General features: G+C 42.1%; 1 protein-coding gene across 1 annotated transcript in view; it reads left to right on the forward strand.

The window, feature by feature from the left end:
* Nucleotides 1–17,165, forward strand: part of LOC144134315 (uncharacterized) — a 66,131-nt gene that overhangs the window by 2,782 nt on the left and 46,184 nt on the right. Inside the window, exons 2-4 of the mRNA XM_077667253.1 lie at nt 3,179–3,304; nt 3,874–6,037; nt 13,691–14,276. Coding sequence (XP_077523379.1) covers nt 5,956–6,037; nt 13,691–14,276 — 668 coding nt within the window. The 5' untranslated portion in view covers nt 3,179–3,304; nt 3,874–5,955. The remainder of the gene's footprint in view (nt 1–3,178; nt 3,305–3,873; nt 6,038–13,690; nt 14,277–17,165) is intronic.

Here is a 17,165-nt window from a genome sequence, read left to right on the forward strand (position 1 = left end):
ACCCAGAAGTGTGCTAACGCAAAAGTCACCCAGAGCTAAAATCCTTTGAGCTTCAATTATTTCTCTCATGGTTCGGTCCTTGCTTCTTTTGAGGGTTCGGCACTTATCAAACATGGGTTTGAAGACTTTCTTATTTTCCTTTGTGCAATCGAAGCAGTGAAGCGCCAAGTTGCGGTTATTAGTGTTAGTCAAATCCCTTTTGTGTTCTATTAATCTGTCATTCAGGCAACGCCCTGTTTGTCCCACATATATTTTGCCGCAAAATAGTGGAAGTTCATGAACGAGCCCTTCAATACAACCTGCAAACCTGCTTTGATGCTTTATCGTACATGCATCCCTTGGCTTAGTCACAGGACTGCTGATGCGGCTAAGCATAGACAACTTGCACGGAGCGGAAAAGGCTACACAAACATCTAAATGTTGCTCTCTTTAGGTTGTGGGAAAATGCATGCATCTAAGGGATTACTGCAGTCTTTTTCTGCTTCCTTTATGATTCACTCTCTCTGCCATGTTCGCGTTTTTGTTCGTGCTTGAGCAAACCCTCTGCAACAGATACCTGTGTATGCTTCGTGTAGCCTGCTGCGGATAGTCTGGACGATTGCTGAGTAAAACTGAAATCAAGTAGGTGCTCACATGATTTCTTGAGGGCATTCTTGAAACATGAACTCACAATAGCTCTCTTAACTAGTTTGGAATGCACCAAATGAAATTGAAGTAGTGGCTTGTTAGAGCGGGGTTCATATGCCCAACAAACATGGTTGTCAGTAAATACTATCTTTATATTTAAAAAACGAATTGTTTCATCTTCCAGAAGTTTGTGCTTCAGGGTTAGTGGTTTAAGACCCTCACGAAATATGGTGAGCGTATTAAAAATATCGTGCTCATAAAACCCAGAGCCGATGTTAAAAATCACTAAAAACTCTACATATCTAAAAACTCTAAAAACGTTGGTCCCCTCAAGATCGCTTGCAGTAGTTGGTCGTATTTAGCTAAAAGTAAATCGCAAATAATGGGAGCAGTGCAGGAACCAATGCAAATTCCTTCTTTTCGGAGATAAAAGCAATGTTCCCACTTAGCAAAAGTTGAAGTTAGATAAAAGGATGAAAGTTCTAGAAGCCCACCAACAGATATTCCTGCCGAATTCTGAAAACCCACCACTCCAAGTTCATCAATGCATTCCTCAATGCACTCTAACAGCTTCGCCCTCTTCCCAGAAGGCTGCCACTTGTGAAGTAGGCTGATTAAAGTTTGTGACTGTAGTTCCATGAATGGTCACATTGTTCTTAGACCCTGTGACAGTATTATAAAATTTGCAATCTCCGTTAACTTCTTTAACAGTAAGCAACAAGTCTTTCTTGAAGGCTTATCTTGCGATAGTCAGTTAGCCTCTTTTATTAACGACTTAAGCTCCAGCTCTGACCTCTTCGAATTCTTGCTGAAGGCTTTTTATGCCTTCAGCCAACTGGTTGGAAGAATCGGCGGTGTGATCTCGCATGCCTTATCCACAGTGCCACCGAGTTTTTGTGGCAGCAACAACTTCCCATTATTTGGAGCCTCGTCCCAAAGAATTCTCCTGTGTTCGTCAACCAGGCTCACAAGATAAGCGGCGCTTCACTTTCAGACCATGTGAATCTTGGCCCCAAATTCGCCATAGAGCCCCAAAAAGGTGCACCAGAGCTACGGGCTATGGTAAGGAGTATCTCCGGACGTTCCCCTGGACCTGAGGCCAGTAGATGAATCTCAGAAGGTGTTGACGTTCTGACACGATCTTGGACTCTGCCCAAGCACTTACCTATCAATAAGGCTACTGCTTGACAAGTTCCTAGCCCTTTTGACTACAGACAAGGAAACAGGTTTCGTTTTCTTGCCTAAGGATAATTTAAACCAAAAAGCATTTGATGCTGTCAAATCGGTATGTAGGGAGTGCAGAATAACAAGTCTTGCAAAGTCTACATGCAAGGTTAAAAAATTGTGAAAGCAGTATAACTTAGTTAGGCGAAAAGCCACTCAAAAAGATGAGGGACAATAAGGAGGAATGCACAGTTGAGAAAAACTAACAGCTACAAGTTGGCAACCCTTTTCAGGTTAAGTGCTTTTTCTAAAAGCTTGCCTGTGACCGTGAAGCTTGCAGCTTGGAAGTATCTCAAGCTCGCTCTATTTTCTCCGATGTTCTTGCTCCTCCAGATATAGCAAAGTTCCTGTAAATGACACTATCAGATTCCTGTACATTAGCTTGCAGTTTTCTCCTTGCTATAAACCGTTGCTCCCGTACAGTTCCTTGAACTCGAAGCTTGTAAAAAGAGGAATTATTATCTCACTCTTCTAGACTGCCCTCACTAAATCCTGTGTGCAACAAACTGAACGAAGTTTTAGCAATCAGTTGGATAGGCTAATTGGTTCGGGCTATACATTTCACATACTTTCATCTGTGGCCGATGTGCTGCTGAAAAGATTGAAATGTTCCCGAAATATCTCCTCCAGCCCTGAATGTCAAACAAGAAAGCAGGTGGCAGTCATTCCATACATTCATAAAATCACTTGATTTGAAAAAAGTTAGAAAATTGTCGGAGTGGATGTTTTTTTTTTTTTTTGGCTCGGGAAAAGCTAGCTAGTTTGTGTATATGTGTCAACGACCTTGGGAATACAATCCCTGAGTGCATGAAAAAGTGAAAAGAAATTTGTGAAGTGTCAAAAAAATCTTGTGTATTCGATTCCTTTCCCATGTAACAGTTTTTATATTGGCCAGATGGGGAAGTGTCTAAATGATAGGCTCAGGCAGCGTTGCAACAATGTTGATAATGCAGATTCTCGTAGCCTTAGCTTCCATTGTCGTGATTGCAAGTGCACCCCACAGTTAATATTGCCAAGTTGTTTCAGGAAACAAAGATCAGCTTTGTTGAGAAATAATTGAGGCCACAGAGATCAAGAAGCATTATGATAGCTGTGTAAGTGCCACGTCGATATCTTTATCGGGAAAAGAATTTCATTTCTTGAACTGTATGAGTTGGCCATTGTTATCTTGTGGGGATCCTGGTGCATGAGTGTGCTCATTGCAGTGGTTTTCATTCACTCTATTGGTTGTCGTATGTGTATTTATATGCGCAGCGCACAGAATAAATGCCATTTGTTCAGCGCTGTGTTATGTCCGTTTTTACTCTTCCCTCTGCTCTCTTTTTAGGCTGTGTGCTATTGCGCGGCTTCACATCCATCCTTTGACCAAGTTCCCCGCATTTGGCTTCTCTTAAACCTTTTGTGGCTAAGCCATAATTGCTCAGCCAGAATCTGTGCCCTTTTGACTAATTGGGTAAGAATAGTTTTCTAATGTCTGCAATACCTCAGGGTACCAGCGCTCGGACCCTTCTTTTAGTTTATATGAATGACTTGCTACTAACATATGTTTCGGTGTACGGTTGTTAGCAGACAACTATGCTATTCACTGCCATTTCAGTAATTGGAACACAAAGTGCTTCAATCTGACATGCAACAATCGCTAATTTGTTCAAAATTTAAAATTGTTACTCTTATTCCACCAGAATCATTCGCAGCCACATTCTCCGCTGCTGCTTAAACCTGCTTTTTATGCTAAGAAATCGCATGAATAAGGACTAGTTACAATACACCACGGAGCTATTTTTTAGGCAGATTTTCCCTTTGGCTTCCGGATCCATTATTTTGTTTTATTTTTGGTATCACACCATAAAGGACCATTACTGCACTCTTCCCTTATATGTAAATAATTTAATCTCCCCTTCGAAGGCTCTCGGGAGCCTATGTTATGACTCAAAGCACTCGAACAGTCGTAGCACTTGTGCCGTTGCTGTTGGGACTTCTTTTTTTTTTTCATTTAGGCTATTTTGCTGTTTTTTCTTGCAGGTATCTGAACTCGTATTGTCAGGACAGGGAGTACAAGCTACCAGTGGAAGGCTGCTAAAAAATCTGCTGCCAGCATTCATTGACTCAATGGACTGATGTTCACAGCTTGTGAAATAGTGCATCAAGCAATGTGAAATGTGGTGTTTGTGTACAAAATTTACACCGGCAAACCCTGTCTCATTGCACCAAGAGCTTGGCAGACTACAACTGGAACTATGCGCATTGTGAAATATTTCATGTGTGGCTTTGTGTCAAGAAAACTGCATGCTAAAGGAACTGTGATTATTTGTGGAATGCCCTAGTAAACCATTCCTGGTCGGGGCTTCATCCGCTTTAGTGCCTCCATTTTTCACAAGCTTTTTGCCTCTCTTGTTTACTGTGGTTTTGCCGACTTATAATGCATTTCATTGTGATTTCTTTTCTTTATACCAATGCATTGGAAACTGGTGAAAGCAGCTCAGGAGAAGCAGAAACAATAACTTGTTTTTACTGTTAAATCATATATTCAAATATGAATTGCAGGGAGTATTGTTTTAACTAGTGTCAACTAAATGTTGTAATTCATGCAAATTTAATCGCATTTGTTGAGAGAAAATCTAGTGTGTGGTCTTACCCATTCCAAGTTTGGCATGACTGTTCATGTTTTAATTACACGAATAAGATTACTGATACTACCTAAACAGTGTCTATTGTTCTCAGCATGTCGTTTCCAGCCTGAGGATGTTCTGTATTCAGGCTTCTCATAGCAGCAGGCTGTACTTTGCTGTATTACGTACAGAAGTCTTCATCTTTGAATTTAGCTGTTCATTTTTTTTTTCGTCAGAAATTTGAAAGCTCTTGTGTATGTCTGTCAGTATTCATGTATAGCAAAAGTTTAACAGGATGCAACAGACAGCCGCTGCTTTGCTCTCAGAAAAGTGCCTTATGAGGCTTATAAGGTTCCTGGGATTCAAAACGTGTTGTTTTTAACTTGGTTAAACTACATCTGCGCATTTCTCAAGGTAACCTTCATATATTTGCAACCCTAATTATTGGCCTCAGCCATAAGCAGACTTCGAGGGAGAAAATCTTGTTTCAAAGCTGACTCCTCTTTGAAGTCAAGCCATTAAATCTAATGTTGCACGTTTCTATGGCTACTGTTCTAAGAGCACCTTCCATGTTAACTAGTTTTTGGCCATAGCACCAATTAAGCTGCAACATGTGAGGTCATGTGGTTGATAGATATCAAGGCTTTTGGTTTTCCTTGTGCGCTCTTGTTTTGATGGTATTGTTGCAGACCTCAGTAGAAACAACATAACAGTGAGGACGTGAATAATTTTATCTTTACTCTCTTGAAAGCGAGAATCTGATAAAGAGCGAAGTTATGCTAATGCCTTGATTTGCTTGCCCGTAAATCTGCTCAAGCAAGCTAGCATGTCAAATGCAGTGTTTGTGTCAGCAATATGTTCACATTCTTCTATGGTGAGAGTCACTATGCTGGAGTGTTCGAAAAGGAATATTATTAGTAGTGGCAAAACTTATACTTTTGAATTAGGCTTGGCATGCATTCTCCTCATGTTGTGGTACCATGTTGTCCAGAGATGAGAGTTACAGGAGGGTGCCAAAGTTTTGTGAGGCTCCATCGTGCTTACATAAACAGTCACAACAGCAGGTGTGGGATTGTGCACCACATCTTCAGAGAAATAATTCGGTTGCTGTGGGGCATTGTGTCAAACAAGCACCAATCTTAAAGTGAAGAGAATACCATGCACTACTCGACACTGAACTGCTACAGCCACATTAGATTTTAATGAGCGTGCATTTGGAGTATGCGAGCCATGTTTCAAAAATAAAGCTGTATCATAATATGCCTCGCACACTCCTAATGCAGCGTCATTAAAATTTATAAGGCTGCTATAATTATTTGTTTTATTTATGTGATGTTTTCCGCAGAATATTGCAGATTTCCTGCTGTGAATTCACAAAGCTTTCAGTTTTACAGTGCAGAAAATTAGGGGCCTTATTAATTGCATTCTTGTTTACATTATGCAGGCTTAATCAGCACGCATCGCCAGGGCAGTGGATGTCCAGGACAAAGTTTACATGTTGGCATGTGCTCTACGGACAACTCTGTGTCACAGCACACACACAAGCAGCTCCACCAGCACAGCCCCTGCACGAAAAGGTTTGCAAATAAAAGTCACCTGGATGCACACGTGATCACCCATACCGGCAATCGCCCACACCAGTGTGAGCACTGTGGCAGCAGATTTGTACGGGCAAGCCATCTTGTTAGTCATATCCGCACCCACACAGGCGAGAAGCCGTTCCAGTGCCAGCTGTGTTCAAAGTCCTTTGCTCAGAGTCATCACCTTTCTAGGCATATGCAATCCCACAAGGGTGAGAAAGCATTTCAGTGTCACTTTTGCCCACAGGTGTTTGCAGACAGCATCACGTTAACAATCCACGAGATGAGAAAGCACACTTTGGAGATCTAGCTCCATAGAGTTGTAATGCATGTTTCCAACATTTGCTGCGACCAAGGATTTGAGCTAAGGTGGCCAAGTGCCTATAGATTTGCCTTGTTGCGCTTGTAGTAACAGGCTCCTTGTGTGAGAAGGGCATTTACAAGCTCACAAAGCACACTGGTGCTAAGCAGCACTCTGGGTACCTTCCCTACTGATGCTCAAGCCTACTTAACTCTTACGTGTATGATTGGGACTGTAGTCATGGTGTGTGCGAACTCTTTTTTTTTTCTTTTTGGAACAGGGCTGCCAGATTCAAGGTGAATATTTGCATTAGTGATTGGTTTTAACATGGAACAGAGCTGGATGAGTTGGTAGACTGGTCGCTTTGTGTACGGAAGCACAATATCTGGAAGATAACAAGCTATGTAGAGAAGTGCTTTGCCCTCGTTACTCTATTTGCCCATTCTAAATGAATGCTGCTTTTGCAGTGGTGCAAACCCACACAGATTTACTCCACTGCGAGAGCAGCATGGATGTATTGAATTTTGTTTTCTTATGTATGCAGTTAAAGTTGTAATGATTTTTTAAGTGTCGGAAAGTGCAAGAGGGTGCTTCCGGAGGCAAAAAATAAGTACAGGTGTGAACATGTTTATGAAATAGATACAGAAGCATAACATAGTGACTAGTTTCTAGTGAGTGCGGATCATGATCATATTTAAGTTGGGTTACACTGGTGTAATAACTGTAATTGTAATAAGGGAGTGTTTACTCATTGGCATCCACCCGACCACAGCCATACGGATACAAAGGAAAGCTTTACAGCTTTCTCAGAAACTTCACAGTTAAAGAAAAATTCGTCCTGGCCCGGGGTTCGAACCTAGGACGGCAGGGCTATCATAGGGTGGGAGTGAATTGATCAATAACTTGAAGTGGGAACAGTGGGAACGAACTGTAATTGTACGAAATTTGTCGAGCAGCTCTGCTTTGGCTTGACTTGAACAGTGTGGTAAAGTGTTTTTGATGAGACGATATAGGTCAAAAGAATTCCAGCTCTGGACAAAAAAATTAAACTAATTTTGGAGCACATCAACGTGGAACCAATGTGCTTGAAGTTCTCATCCTTTTGCCAAAAATAAAAGTTTAGAAAACTGAAAAGGCATCTATCTGCTTTTCGAAGCGGCGCATTTTGGGTGTGTGTTTTTGCCACTGGTTGGATAAGTCACATATTAAACTGGTTGTGGCTCGCTTAGGTTGCATTGTAACTTGGAAAGTCTCTCTGCGATGTTATTTCAATGTAGGTGTTCAAGCGTGTTAGTGGAATAAATAATATAATATCATGACTGGCTTTGTAGAGAGCGACCTGATCATTAACCACTATGCAAGAGGCTGTCAAGCAGATTTTGAAATCCGCAAGGGACGTATGAACATGAAATTTAAAAACGGAACGAGTCCATGCAACAGAGGTCTGATCAAGGGAACCTTGTTTAATTCATTTTTATTTCGTACTCTCAAATTACCATCATTGACATTCGTTTTGTTTATTGATAAGTAAGAATAGGTGAATGAACAAACGCGGGTTAATAACATCTTAGTTAAAATCAAGGGGAAGAAATTGGCTTGGGCAGTGCATCTGAGGCGAACGCAAGATAATCGCTGGTCCTTAAGGGTAACAGAGTGGTTTCCAAGAGAAGGCAAGCGGTGCAGGGGGCAGGAGAAATTTAGGTGGGCAGATCAGATTAAAAAGTTTGCGGAGATACGGTGGCTGCAGCTGGCACTGACATGGGAGAGGCCTTTGCCCTGCAGTGGGCATTGTCAGGCTGATGTCTAAGCTTACCGGCTTAGTGCATTAATCAGCGATAGCTGTTATAGCTTTGGTTTAGTTAATTCCACCCTCTCTCTTTCTCTCTTCTCTTGCACTTTTCCTCTCTCCTTCCTAAATCATGGAGAGGGGGATTTTCTTCTTTCCACTTATCTACCTGCCAACTATGGCATGTGGTGGCCATTGAATTTTATTAACTGAAATTAATTCCCAGAGTAATTAAGGTTTTACGGCTGACGCTATAGATTCCCCGATAGAATTCAGGACTATATAGCTAAATTGCTGTAATTTTCTTTTCCTGAAACCTGGGTGTCGCAGTAAAAGATAATTTTGACTCGATATGTACTTACTTGGCTGACCTACCTTCCAGTGCAAATTTTTTAGCTGCATTCTTAAGCTGCTCTATGGCAACACATTAAAGACTCCAAATGTGGGACTTCAGGCTAGTTGGTTGCACACACATTGGAAAATGTAATGCAAGAAAGACGAAGTTGGGAAAACACAGATACTCTGTGTCTTGTCGTCCTGGTCTTTCTTGCAGCGCTGTTTTTTCTAGTAAAGAGTTTAGCCCACACGCTTTCCCTGGTGTAGTGGAAACCGCCAACAGTGCTGCCAGTTTCAATAGAAGTCGACTTTTATGCCCCTTAGCCTTCTCTGTGGAAGCTGCTGACTTGTGTGCAAGTTTCAGTGACATCTAACGAGATGGCCAGTCCCTGCGGAGCAGTCGCATAATATTCCCTGGGACATGCACCACCATAGAAGATGGCAGGTTGAGCAGGTCGCCCGCTGTAAAGCTGGTCATGAATGAGGTGAAATGTCCAACCTCAATATAATGTAGTGTGTGTTTGTTTGCAGGTATGAGTGTTTGTTTTCATGGCAAAAAAAAATTAAATTGCACAAATCTGCGCATTCCACTTTGTTCATCCACTGTCTCTTTGTTAAATGCATTTCTTCTGTTGCTAAATGGATCCCCATTAACTTCTTTTTTTTTTTCCAAAAATGCTGTTGTTTAGAAAAGGTAGTTGTCTGCTGTCAACAGAATAGCAGTTTTTACTTTGACATTCCCCCATCCACTAGCCTCTGTGAAATTTGCAAGAAGCATTTTTACATTTATGTGAAGTTTGTCTGTAGTCACATAACTTGCCATGCTGTTGGGTTCATGGCCAGTGAGATGAACTTTGCTTCCATTCATTATCGTGCATGAAGTTTCAGTTGTGAAAAATCAACCGACATTTTTTTCGCGGACACTTTTGCTTGAGTACTGCGAGAAAGTGGGCTGTGTGATGCAAGCTTCATTTTTCTGTCTCCTTTTTGCGTGATGTTGCTTAGTTCTTGCAAGTATATTTTGTTGCATTTGCTGTTGTGAAATGCTGTGCATTCTGGCTCTTGGTGACGTGCATTTCTTGGATGGATGACCTTCATTAAAATTCCAAAGCTGCACAGTACTTACAAAGGCTACCAACTGTCGTGCGGAAAATAAGTGCGCTAGAATTAATTTAAGGTGAACTTAAATGAACTGCAAAAGTTGGTTCATCTTATAGGCAGTTTGTCTTCTCAGAAGTGCCCCTAAAAAGAATGTGTGAGTAGCCAGGTGTGTCCAAATATTTTTGCACAAAAGCAAGACGAGATGGCTTTGAAGCAAGATGATAAATGAGAAAACTGTTTATTGCACTACACATATTTATGAACATGTTATGAACATATTTATGTACATGATATAATCCCTGCGCATCGTTGCATGACATAATCTTGCTAAGAAACACGATTAGCAAGTTTGTTTGTTTCTTTTTTGCCATCTCTCTCTGTTCCACAGTGGCGGCTCCCACAGTGGTGGGTGTTCTGGTACTTGTGCTTGTGGAGTTTTATGTGAATGAATTTCTTAGTTATCTGATTTGTTCCTCCTAATGCCCTGACATTGTGTGTTTTGCTCTTTGGGTGTTATGGCACCTGGTTGCTGTTCATATCTGATATTAAGTTTATTAGAGTTGATTGAACATTCACTGTCTTTCTAGTCTACTTCTGGTGAAGCATTGACATGTTGAGTGTTTATGTGGAGCTACTCACAAGTACCGCATGCTGTAAACATCTAGTTATTCAGAAGCCTTGACTGCACTTTTTTCTTTGCTCTTGATGTATTCTTTGATGTACTTTGTTTTCTTTATATAATTCTGGCATAAATAATTTCTGTTCATGTTTATTCATGCACACAACTTTACTGACACTGCCCTAGCTGTATCTGTTTCTGAGTTGATGTAGTTTCCACCTGGAGGTTTTTTTTATCAACTTCTAAGTATCTCATAACAGCAGGGCATTCCATTTTATGGCATATAAAAAGATGACATTTGCTTTTTTTGTTTTGTGAATTTGTGTACCTGGTTTATATTGTTGCAGGTGCAAAACCTTTACTCAAGGTCGGCTCACGTCATGCATACCAGGCATACCGTATCAGCTCCTAGTAGCGTCTAGCTGACCCAGTTTCCACCTCTTTTCACTTCTATTACTTTGTCTTCGCTCCTCTGTGTCAATATATTCTTTTATAAACCAAGTTGGTGGAATCAATCCTAACCCAATTATATGTTAGCAAGTCTAATTTTATCATGAAGTTTTTTGTAAAGAGATGCTTTTTCTTAGGATTCTGTAAAGCTGCCTGCTTTATTGGCACAATCAATTGCTGATCAGAATAGCCCCAAACCTAATCCCAAACAAGTTGTGCTAAAACAGGACATGGTAACTGGTGCAAAAACACAAAGGACGAGGAAGAAAGGTTCTTGCAGGACATGTAGTGCTAGTAGGTCTAGCGCTGTGTCCAATGAGAGCCTTTTTTTCTTCCCCTTAGTGTTTTCACATCAGTCGTCATGTAGGAGCTAGTCAGCAAGCACCAACTGGACCGTCAGCTGTGCACAGGAGGAGTTGCCAGGCTAACAAATTGGGTAATTCCAGTTGTACATAAAGTACAGTGGAAAATAAAAAATGAACACTTGAACTGCATGTATAGACTCTGGATAGTTGGTTTGTTAGGCTTCATTAGACCAAAAGGGTGTATTTTGATGCAGTGTGAAGTGTTATTGGCCATAGCACATTGTCACTGATTTGTTTTTTTGGAAAGTTGGCTAGCCTGGGATATTTATAAGGTCCCTGTTATCATGAAGCCATTGATGGGGTAAGGACATGATCAAGGCGTGCACATTTTAACGTTGTTACATTTTTTAACTTGGTCTGCCCATTTCAATTGGCAATCATCATTTGCAGTAAAACACCTATACAGCAAACACCACTACTACGAAATTACCTGTTTAACATAGGAGTTAACGTGCTGTGGTCGGTTGCGGATTGTAGTAATGTGTTGCAGACTCCACTACAATGAAGACTTTACAATGAATTTGTCTATATAACGAAGTAATTGAGTGTTCCAGGTCACATGTCATCTTATAAAGAACATGCATGTCAAGGCATGATGGTTCCTTTGGTAAGCTAGGGATACGCCACTATTCTGGAGCCACAGGACACCGCAGCGTTGCGAAGTAAAAGCAGCCTGCACTAACAGTATCCCCACAAACATCGCTCTTTTTCATGTGCAATGTGAAAACCACTTCCTGCAGTCAAGGTTGGGATCAGTGGCATCATCTTGCACCATGGCGAACAGGCCATGTGCAACCATGTTCATGGCCACATGCAGTGCCCGTGCCTGCTATTTTCGGTGCTCAGCAGCCCATGTCTCTCTTCTTGTCACGGTTTTCCTCTCTCATCTTGTGCTTCAGCCGTGTGAGGGCAGGGTACCAACTTACTTCGACTAGCGTTTGGTTTGAATGAGGTTTGTGGCGATGTTTATTCCAAAATTTTTGACCCTAGCGCATTCGAATACTCACGGAGAGGACATAAAAATACCGAAATTATTAGCAGCGAGAGCAACGCTGCGGCTGGCGGGTAGTGTGTGAGTGCCATTCAGCAGCCCCTTGCACGAACCCTGCAAGCGGGCAGTGAGGATGAGCTGCCTGTAGATCCAAGAAAGGTAATGACCTGTGAAGTCATAGAAGCATATGACACTTGGCAAATGTTTCTTGCATCGTGCCTGTGTCTTCCGACAATGTACGCTGACAGGCTTGACAGGATTAGGTCACCGATATTTGCTTATTCTGTGAGTTGCACTATTTTAAAAAATTACCCCAGCTTCTTCCACTAATTATATGCTTTACCTGACTGAAATAAAGCCTGGTTTCTATCAAAATAGTGTTCTTGATTTATTGGAGGACATAGGGGTGTGTGATTGTTATAATGCACTGACCTCTATATGAAGCGATTTTGCAGTTTCATCCATTTCATTATAGAGGCATGTGAATGTTTTGAGTTGAAGTACAGGTCTCAACTGCATGCAGGCCTGAAAATAGGAGTTCTTGATTTGAAACTGTGTTCTCGTTAAGGTTGACCAGTCAGATGTGATTTCACATATTCCTTTGCTTAAAGGGATACTGAGGACAACTTTATCCAATTATTTCACTGTAAAAATTTATTCTCTGGCTCTTTCTGTCTATGCAACAAAACATGCATTTATCGCTGAAAATTTTTATTTAAAAGCCTTTCCCACCAGTCGATTGAAACTCTTGACATCTAACGAAAATGACAAGTTGCCGTCGTTTTAAAGTGAACTGCAGTGTAACCTAGCTTCTGGGATCGAAGCCAGAAATATCTATATACGTAATATTTTACTTGTGAAGTCGGCCAGTGATGGCAACACTTGCATTTCATATTTGGTTTTTTTCTAGCTTATGAGAGCACGTTTTTCAGTTAAAGGGACCTTTAAATGATTTCGTTGGGCATATTCTAGTGCAACAGATGTGTAGTGGTGGTCTTTGTGGGTATTCAAGTCAAATTTGAAATCTCTGCATGCACCCTGCAAATTAGAAATAATTTTTAAAAATCGCTGCTCGCACTAGCTCGCAACCAATTAGGGCGACACACCCCCGATGACGTCAGCGGGCAGAAGCACCAGCCTTTAAGTTTGCCCCCGTCTTCCCTCTGACGTCATTGGGGAAGGGGACGCGCGGTGAGGTGTGTCGCCCTAATCAGTCGCGAGCTACTGTGAGCAGCGATTTTAAAAGATTATTTCTAAATTATAGGATGCACGCAGGGCTTTCAAATTTGACTTGAATACCCACAAAGACCACCTCTACCGATATGGGTTTGGTTTATGGGGGCTTAATGTCTCAAAGTGGCTTAGGCTATGAGGGACGCTGTAGCGAAAGGCTCCGGAAATTCCGACCGCCGCGGCCGGGATTGAACCCGCCTCTTCTGGGTCAACAGCCGAGCACCATAGCCACTGAGCCACCGCGGCAGCTGTACTAGAATATGCCCATTGAAATCATTTCAGGGTTCCTTTGAAGTAGATCTTTTGTCATTAGAATGCAGTAATCTATTGATTCAAGGCAACATCAATCTGTCCTCGGCGTCCCTTTAAGGTTGCCATCCACCTCCCCTAACTGATCGCCACTGTGCCACACGAGCTGCTGCACATGGTTCCTGTGTTTTTCTTAATATATTTGCATTCATGATGCAGGCTTGTCCGTCACATATTGCAAGCAGGAATCGCCTCCTGAAGAAATCAACCAGGGACGTCAACGCGCAGGCAAGGTGGTGCATGTGTGCCGCTACTGCAGCAGGGTCTTCAAACAAAAAACTGACATGTTGAGGCATCAGCGCACCCACACTGGCGAGCGTCCGTTTCGTTGCGACATCTGCAACAGTAGATTTGGACGAAAGAGCCACCTGGTGGCACATATCCGCACACACACGGGCGACCGTCCTTACCAGTGCAACTACTGCAGCAGCAGGTTTGTAGAAAAGAGAGGCCTTACTTTGCACCTACGCACGCACACAGGCGAGCGTCCATACCAGTGTGACTACTGCAGCAGGAGGTTTACGCAAAAGACAGCCCTGAATGATCACCTTTGCACCCATACAGGCGAGAGGCGGTTCAAGTGCCAGCTGTGTCCTATGGCCTTTATACGACGTCAGTGTCTCGAAAGGCATCTACGAGCACACAAGGGCGAAAAACCATATCAGTGTCAATTTTGCCCTGAGGTGTTTGCAGACAACTGCACATTAAAATGCCATGAGCGAAAAAAGCACCCTTTGAGCCTCTAGTTACATGGAAGTCCTGCTTGCCGCCAGCATTTGCTTTCACAGGCGTGGTTAGCTAACCTGACTTGTGTCTCAGTGCTCACATTTCTATATTGCCACCATAATCACCAGCTCTTCTTGGAAAGAGTTGCATACTTTCAAAGCACCCTTTAGGTGCTTCCCTCTTGAATTCAAACGAGCCTGTTAAGCTCTCACGCAGGCTTGACTGGAATTGAAGTCAAAGTCATGTCTCAACCTGACATTTCTCTCAGGTATTACAAGACCCCAGACTCTTTGCTATTTCTGATGAAACTTTAACACTTTGTTTGCCCATGTGTAATGGGACCTGCGACCAGCATTCGTGGGCATTTAAAATGTAGTGTCCTTGTCATGCGTCATGATCAAAAGCTCTGGGGTTCGCCTGCTGCTAAACAGCAAAAGTTCTCCAGGTCGCCTCAACTGTGGGGGGCTATGCGAACCAATGTATGCGTACACTTGAGAATGCACAGTCTTTGTTCTCATGATTCGGGTGGGCTAAACAATGGATGCTATCGTGGAGTTTGTACAGCTTTCACTGCCACTTGTGCCGAGTGGTTGGGAAAGCTACAGGAGTTCAGGCTTATTCGGAGCTTCAGTTTCTGAGCTGCTCATAGCCAGAGCTAATCTGCAGCCAGTACAATAAAGAAATCTTTTTTCCTGGTTCAGCTCTAGGATATGGACCTCACTGTGTTAATTTCTTTATGTTGATATGCCAGTAGAGAAAAGCACGCATGAACCATAGCACTTATCCAGACACAGTTGTATTAAGTGCCTTTATTTCCTAAAACAATGACTATAGAATAACTTAGCTGATGTTGTTTTGCAACCAAACCTGATGCTTTTTTCCTCAGACTTCACTTAATCATACTTGTGAATAAATATCTTTATTGTCTTAACGTGTATCTTCATTGTGCATCTTTGTACATGTGTATTTTTTGTGCTTTGTATGTTTTATTGTTTATATTTTGTGCTTTCTATTTTCATTGCTTCAACTTGTATGTTTAGTTTGTACTTTTTTTCATTGTGTTCCTGTGTACGTATTCTTGCACTCTGATGTACATCATGGCAAATGACTCCTTATTCTTAATAATACTGTACGACATTTAGCCGATAAAATTCAAATTCTCCATTTTATCATCCACTTAAGAGCACATCAACCTGCACATCTTATATTTAGGTTTTCTTGTGACTTCCAATCTTCGTGATCGACACACATTAAAAACCTAACTGCCAAAGTATTGCGCATGCTTGGCCATCTGAAGTTAAATCTTTGTAGCGCACTTATTTCTAAATGCAATCTGCATGCTTAACTTTTGTCTGACTGCAGCGGTGGCCTAGTGGTCTGAGCATCCGCCTCACATGCGGGAGGTGCGGGGTTTGATCCCCAGTGCCGACGGGTGCCCACAGGTGATACAATGGGTACAAGCTTTCCTTTGGTCTGGTGCTCAACTTATTTAGGTGAAATACTTGGGAAACAGGTCTTTGACCCCACCTTGAGTAGAAGAAAAATACCTTGTGCCATGGCACTCTTTGGCCACAGATGCCCTTGTGCCATAAAAATCCATCATCTTTTGTCCGTCTTCAGCTAGAATGTGTTTCTGCTATCCGGTCACTGCTTCAGGCATATCTAATCCAATCCCTCAAAGCAGTTCAGAATTGTGCTGCACATTTCATATCTTGTGATTGCAGGTGCCATTTCATCATAACTAACATCTAGTTATCATCTTCACTTACAAATTTGCTGTCGCATAGGGATATGGCACTTACTACACAAACTGACCTAGTGGCATCATGCATCTACATTGCCACTCGCCTCACTGATTTCGCATTGTCACATGCTTTAAAGTGTTGGAATATAGTCTTCTGGAGTACATTGCTAATATTTGCAAACCACTAAAATTTATTAACAGATTTGGCACCATTTTGCAGTATAAATATCTCATGGATAAAGCATTATCCATGTGCAGGTTGATTACGTACAATGCTGCTAACTATTGTTTAATTTTCTAATTACTTGTGTGTCAGTATAGAGTTTTCTTGCTTGCTTTTCTATTTGTTTAGAGTTGAATTTTTATATTATTGTTTACTTGTGCATTTTTAGACCTTGTACCATTTCTTGACCAGAATTCTCAGGAACTCCTCCCCCTCACGCCATGTTTCATGTTTGGAACCTGTGAGGTACATGAATAAAATAAATTCTGAAAATGGAATTGCACTGTCAATAGAAATGTATGCAGATACTTTTGTCAAGTTCCGAATTCTATTTGTTTAATGCTAGTTGATGCCGTCTGTTTCATATAGTTGAGGTTGGTGCACACACGCAGTTTAGTGCAGAGCACAGGAGGGTTTATATTCCCTAAAAGTAAAGCTCGAGAGCAGATGAACAAAACGTCTTGGCTTAAAGAGGTTATGGTTATGACATGGTCTACCCCTGACAGCGGCGGCCATATTGAAGCAGCCTGAGTGACGTCTGCTGCAAAACTGCCGCACGCACAGTCGATGCTGAGCAGAGTGCGCGCCTATCCGAGCACAATCGGGTCACATTGTGATAATGTCGCCGAGACCCACAACAGGGAAAGACAAAGGCCTTTGTCGCCTTTGCCCCCCTCCCCTTACGAACTTCCTCTCTTCACCCCACCGCAACCCAACGATTGATATGATTGAAAACTTTGTTTCTACCAATATAGGAGGATTCCCTACTCGGGTACGCAGGCCCGAGCAGGGGGCTGGGACTCCGCAACTAAAAGCGCGCTAGAAGAATACATTGATTCTTCGCGGCCTCAGCCGCCAGGCGGATGGTTTCTTTTTGGTCTTCAGGGTTTGCACTTTGAAGGAGGGACTCCCAAGCTTCTGCGTCTAGGATGTTGGCCATA

The sequence above is a fragment of the Amblyomma americanum genome, chromosome 5, assembly GCF_052857255.1.
Source record: "Amblyomma americanum isolate KBUSLIRL-KWMA chromosome 5, ASM5285725v1, whole genome shotgun sequence".
Taxonomy (NCBI): Eukaryota; Metazoa; Arthropoda; class Arachnida; order Ixodida; family Ixodidae; genus Amblyomma; species Amblyomma americanum.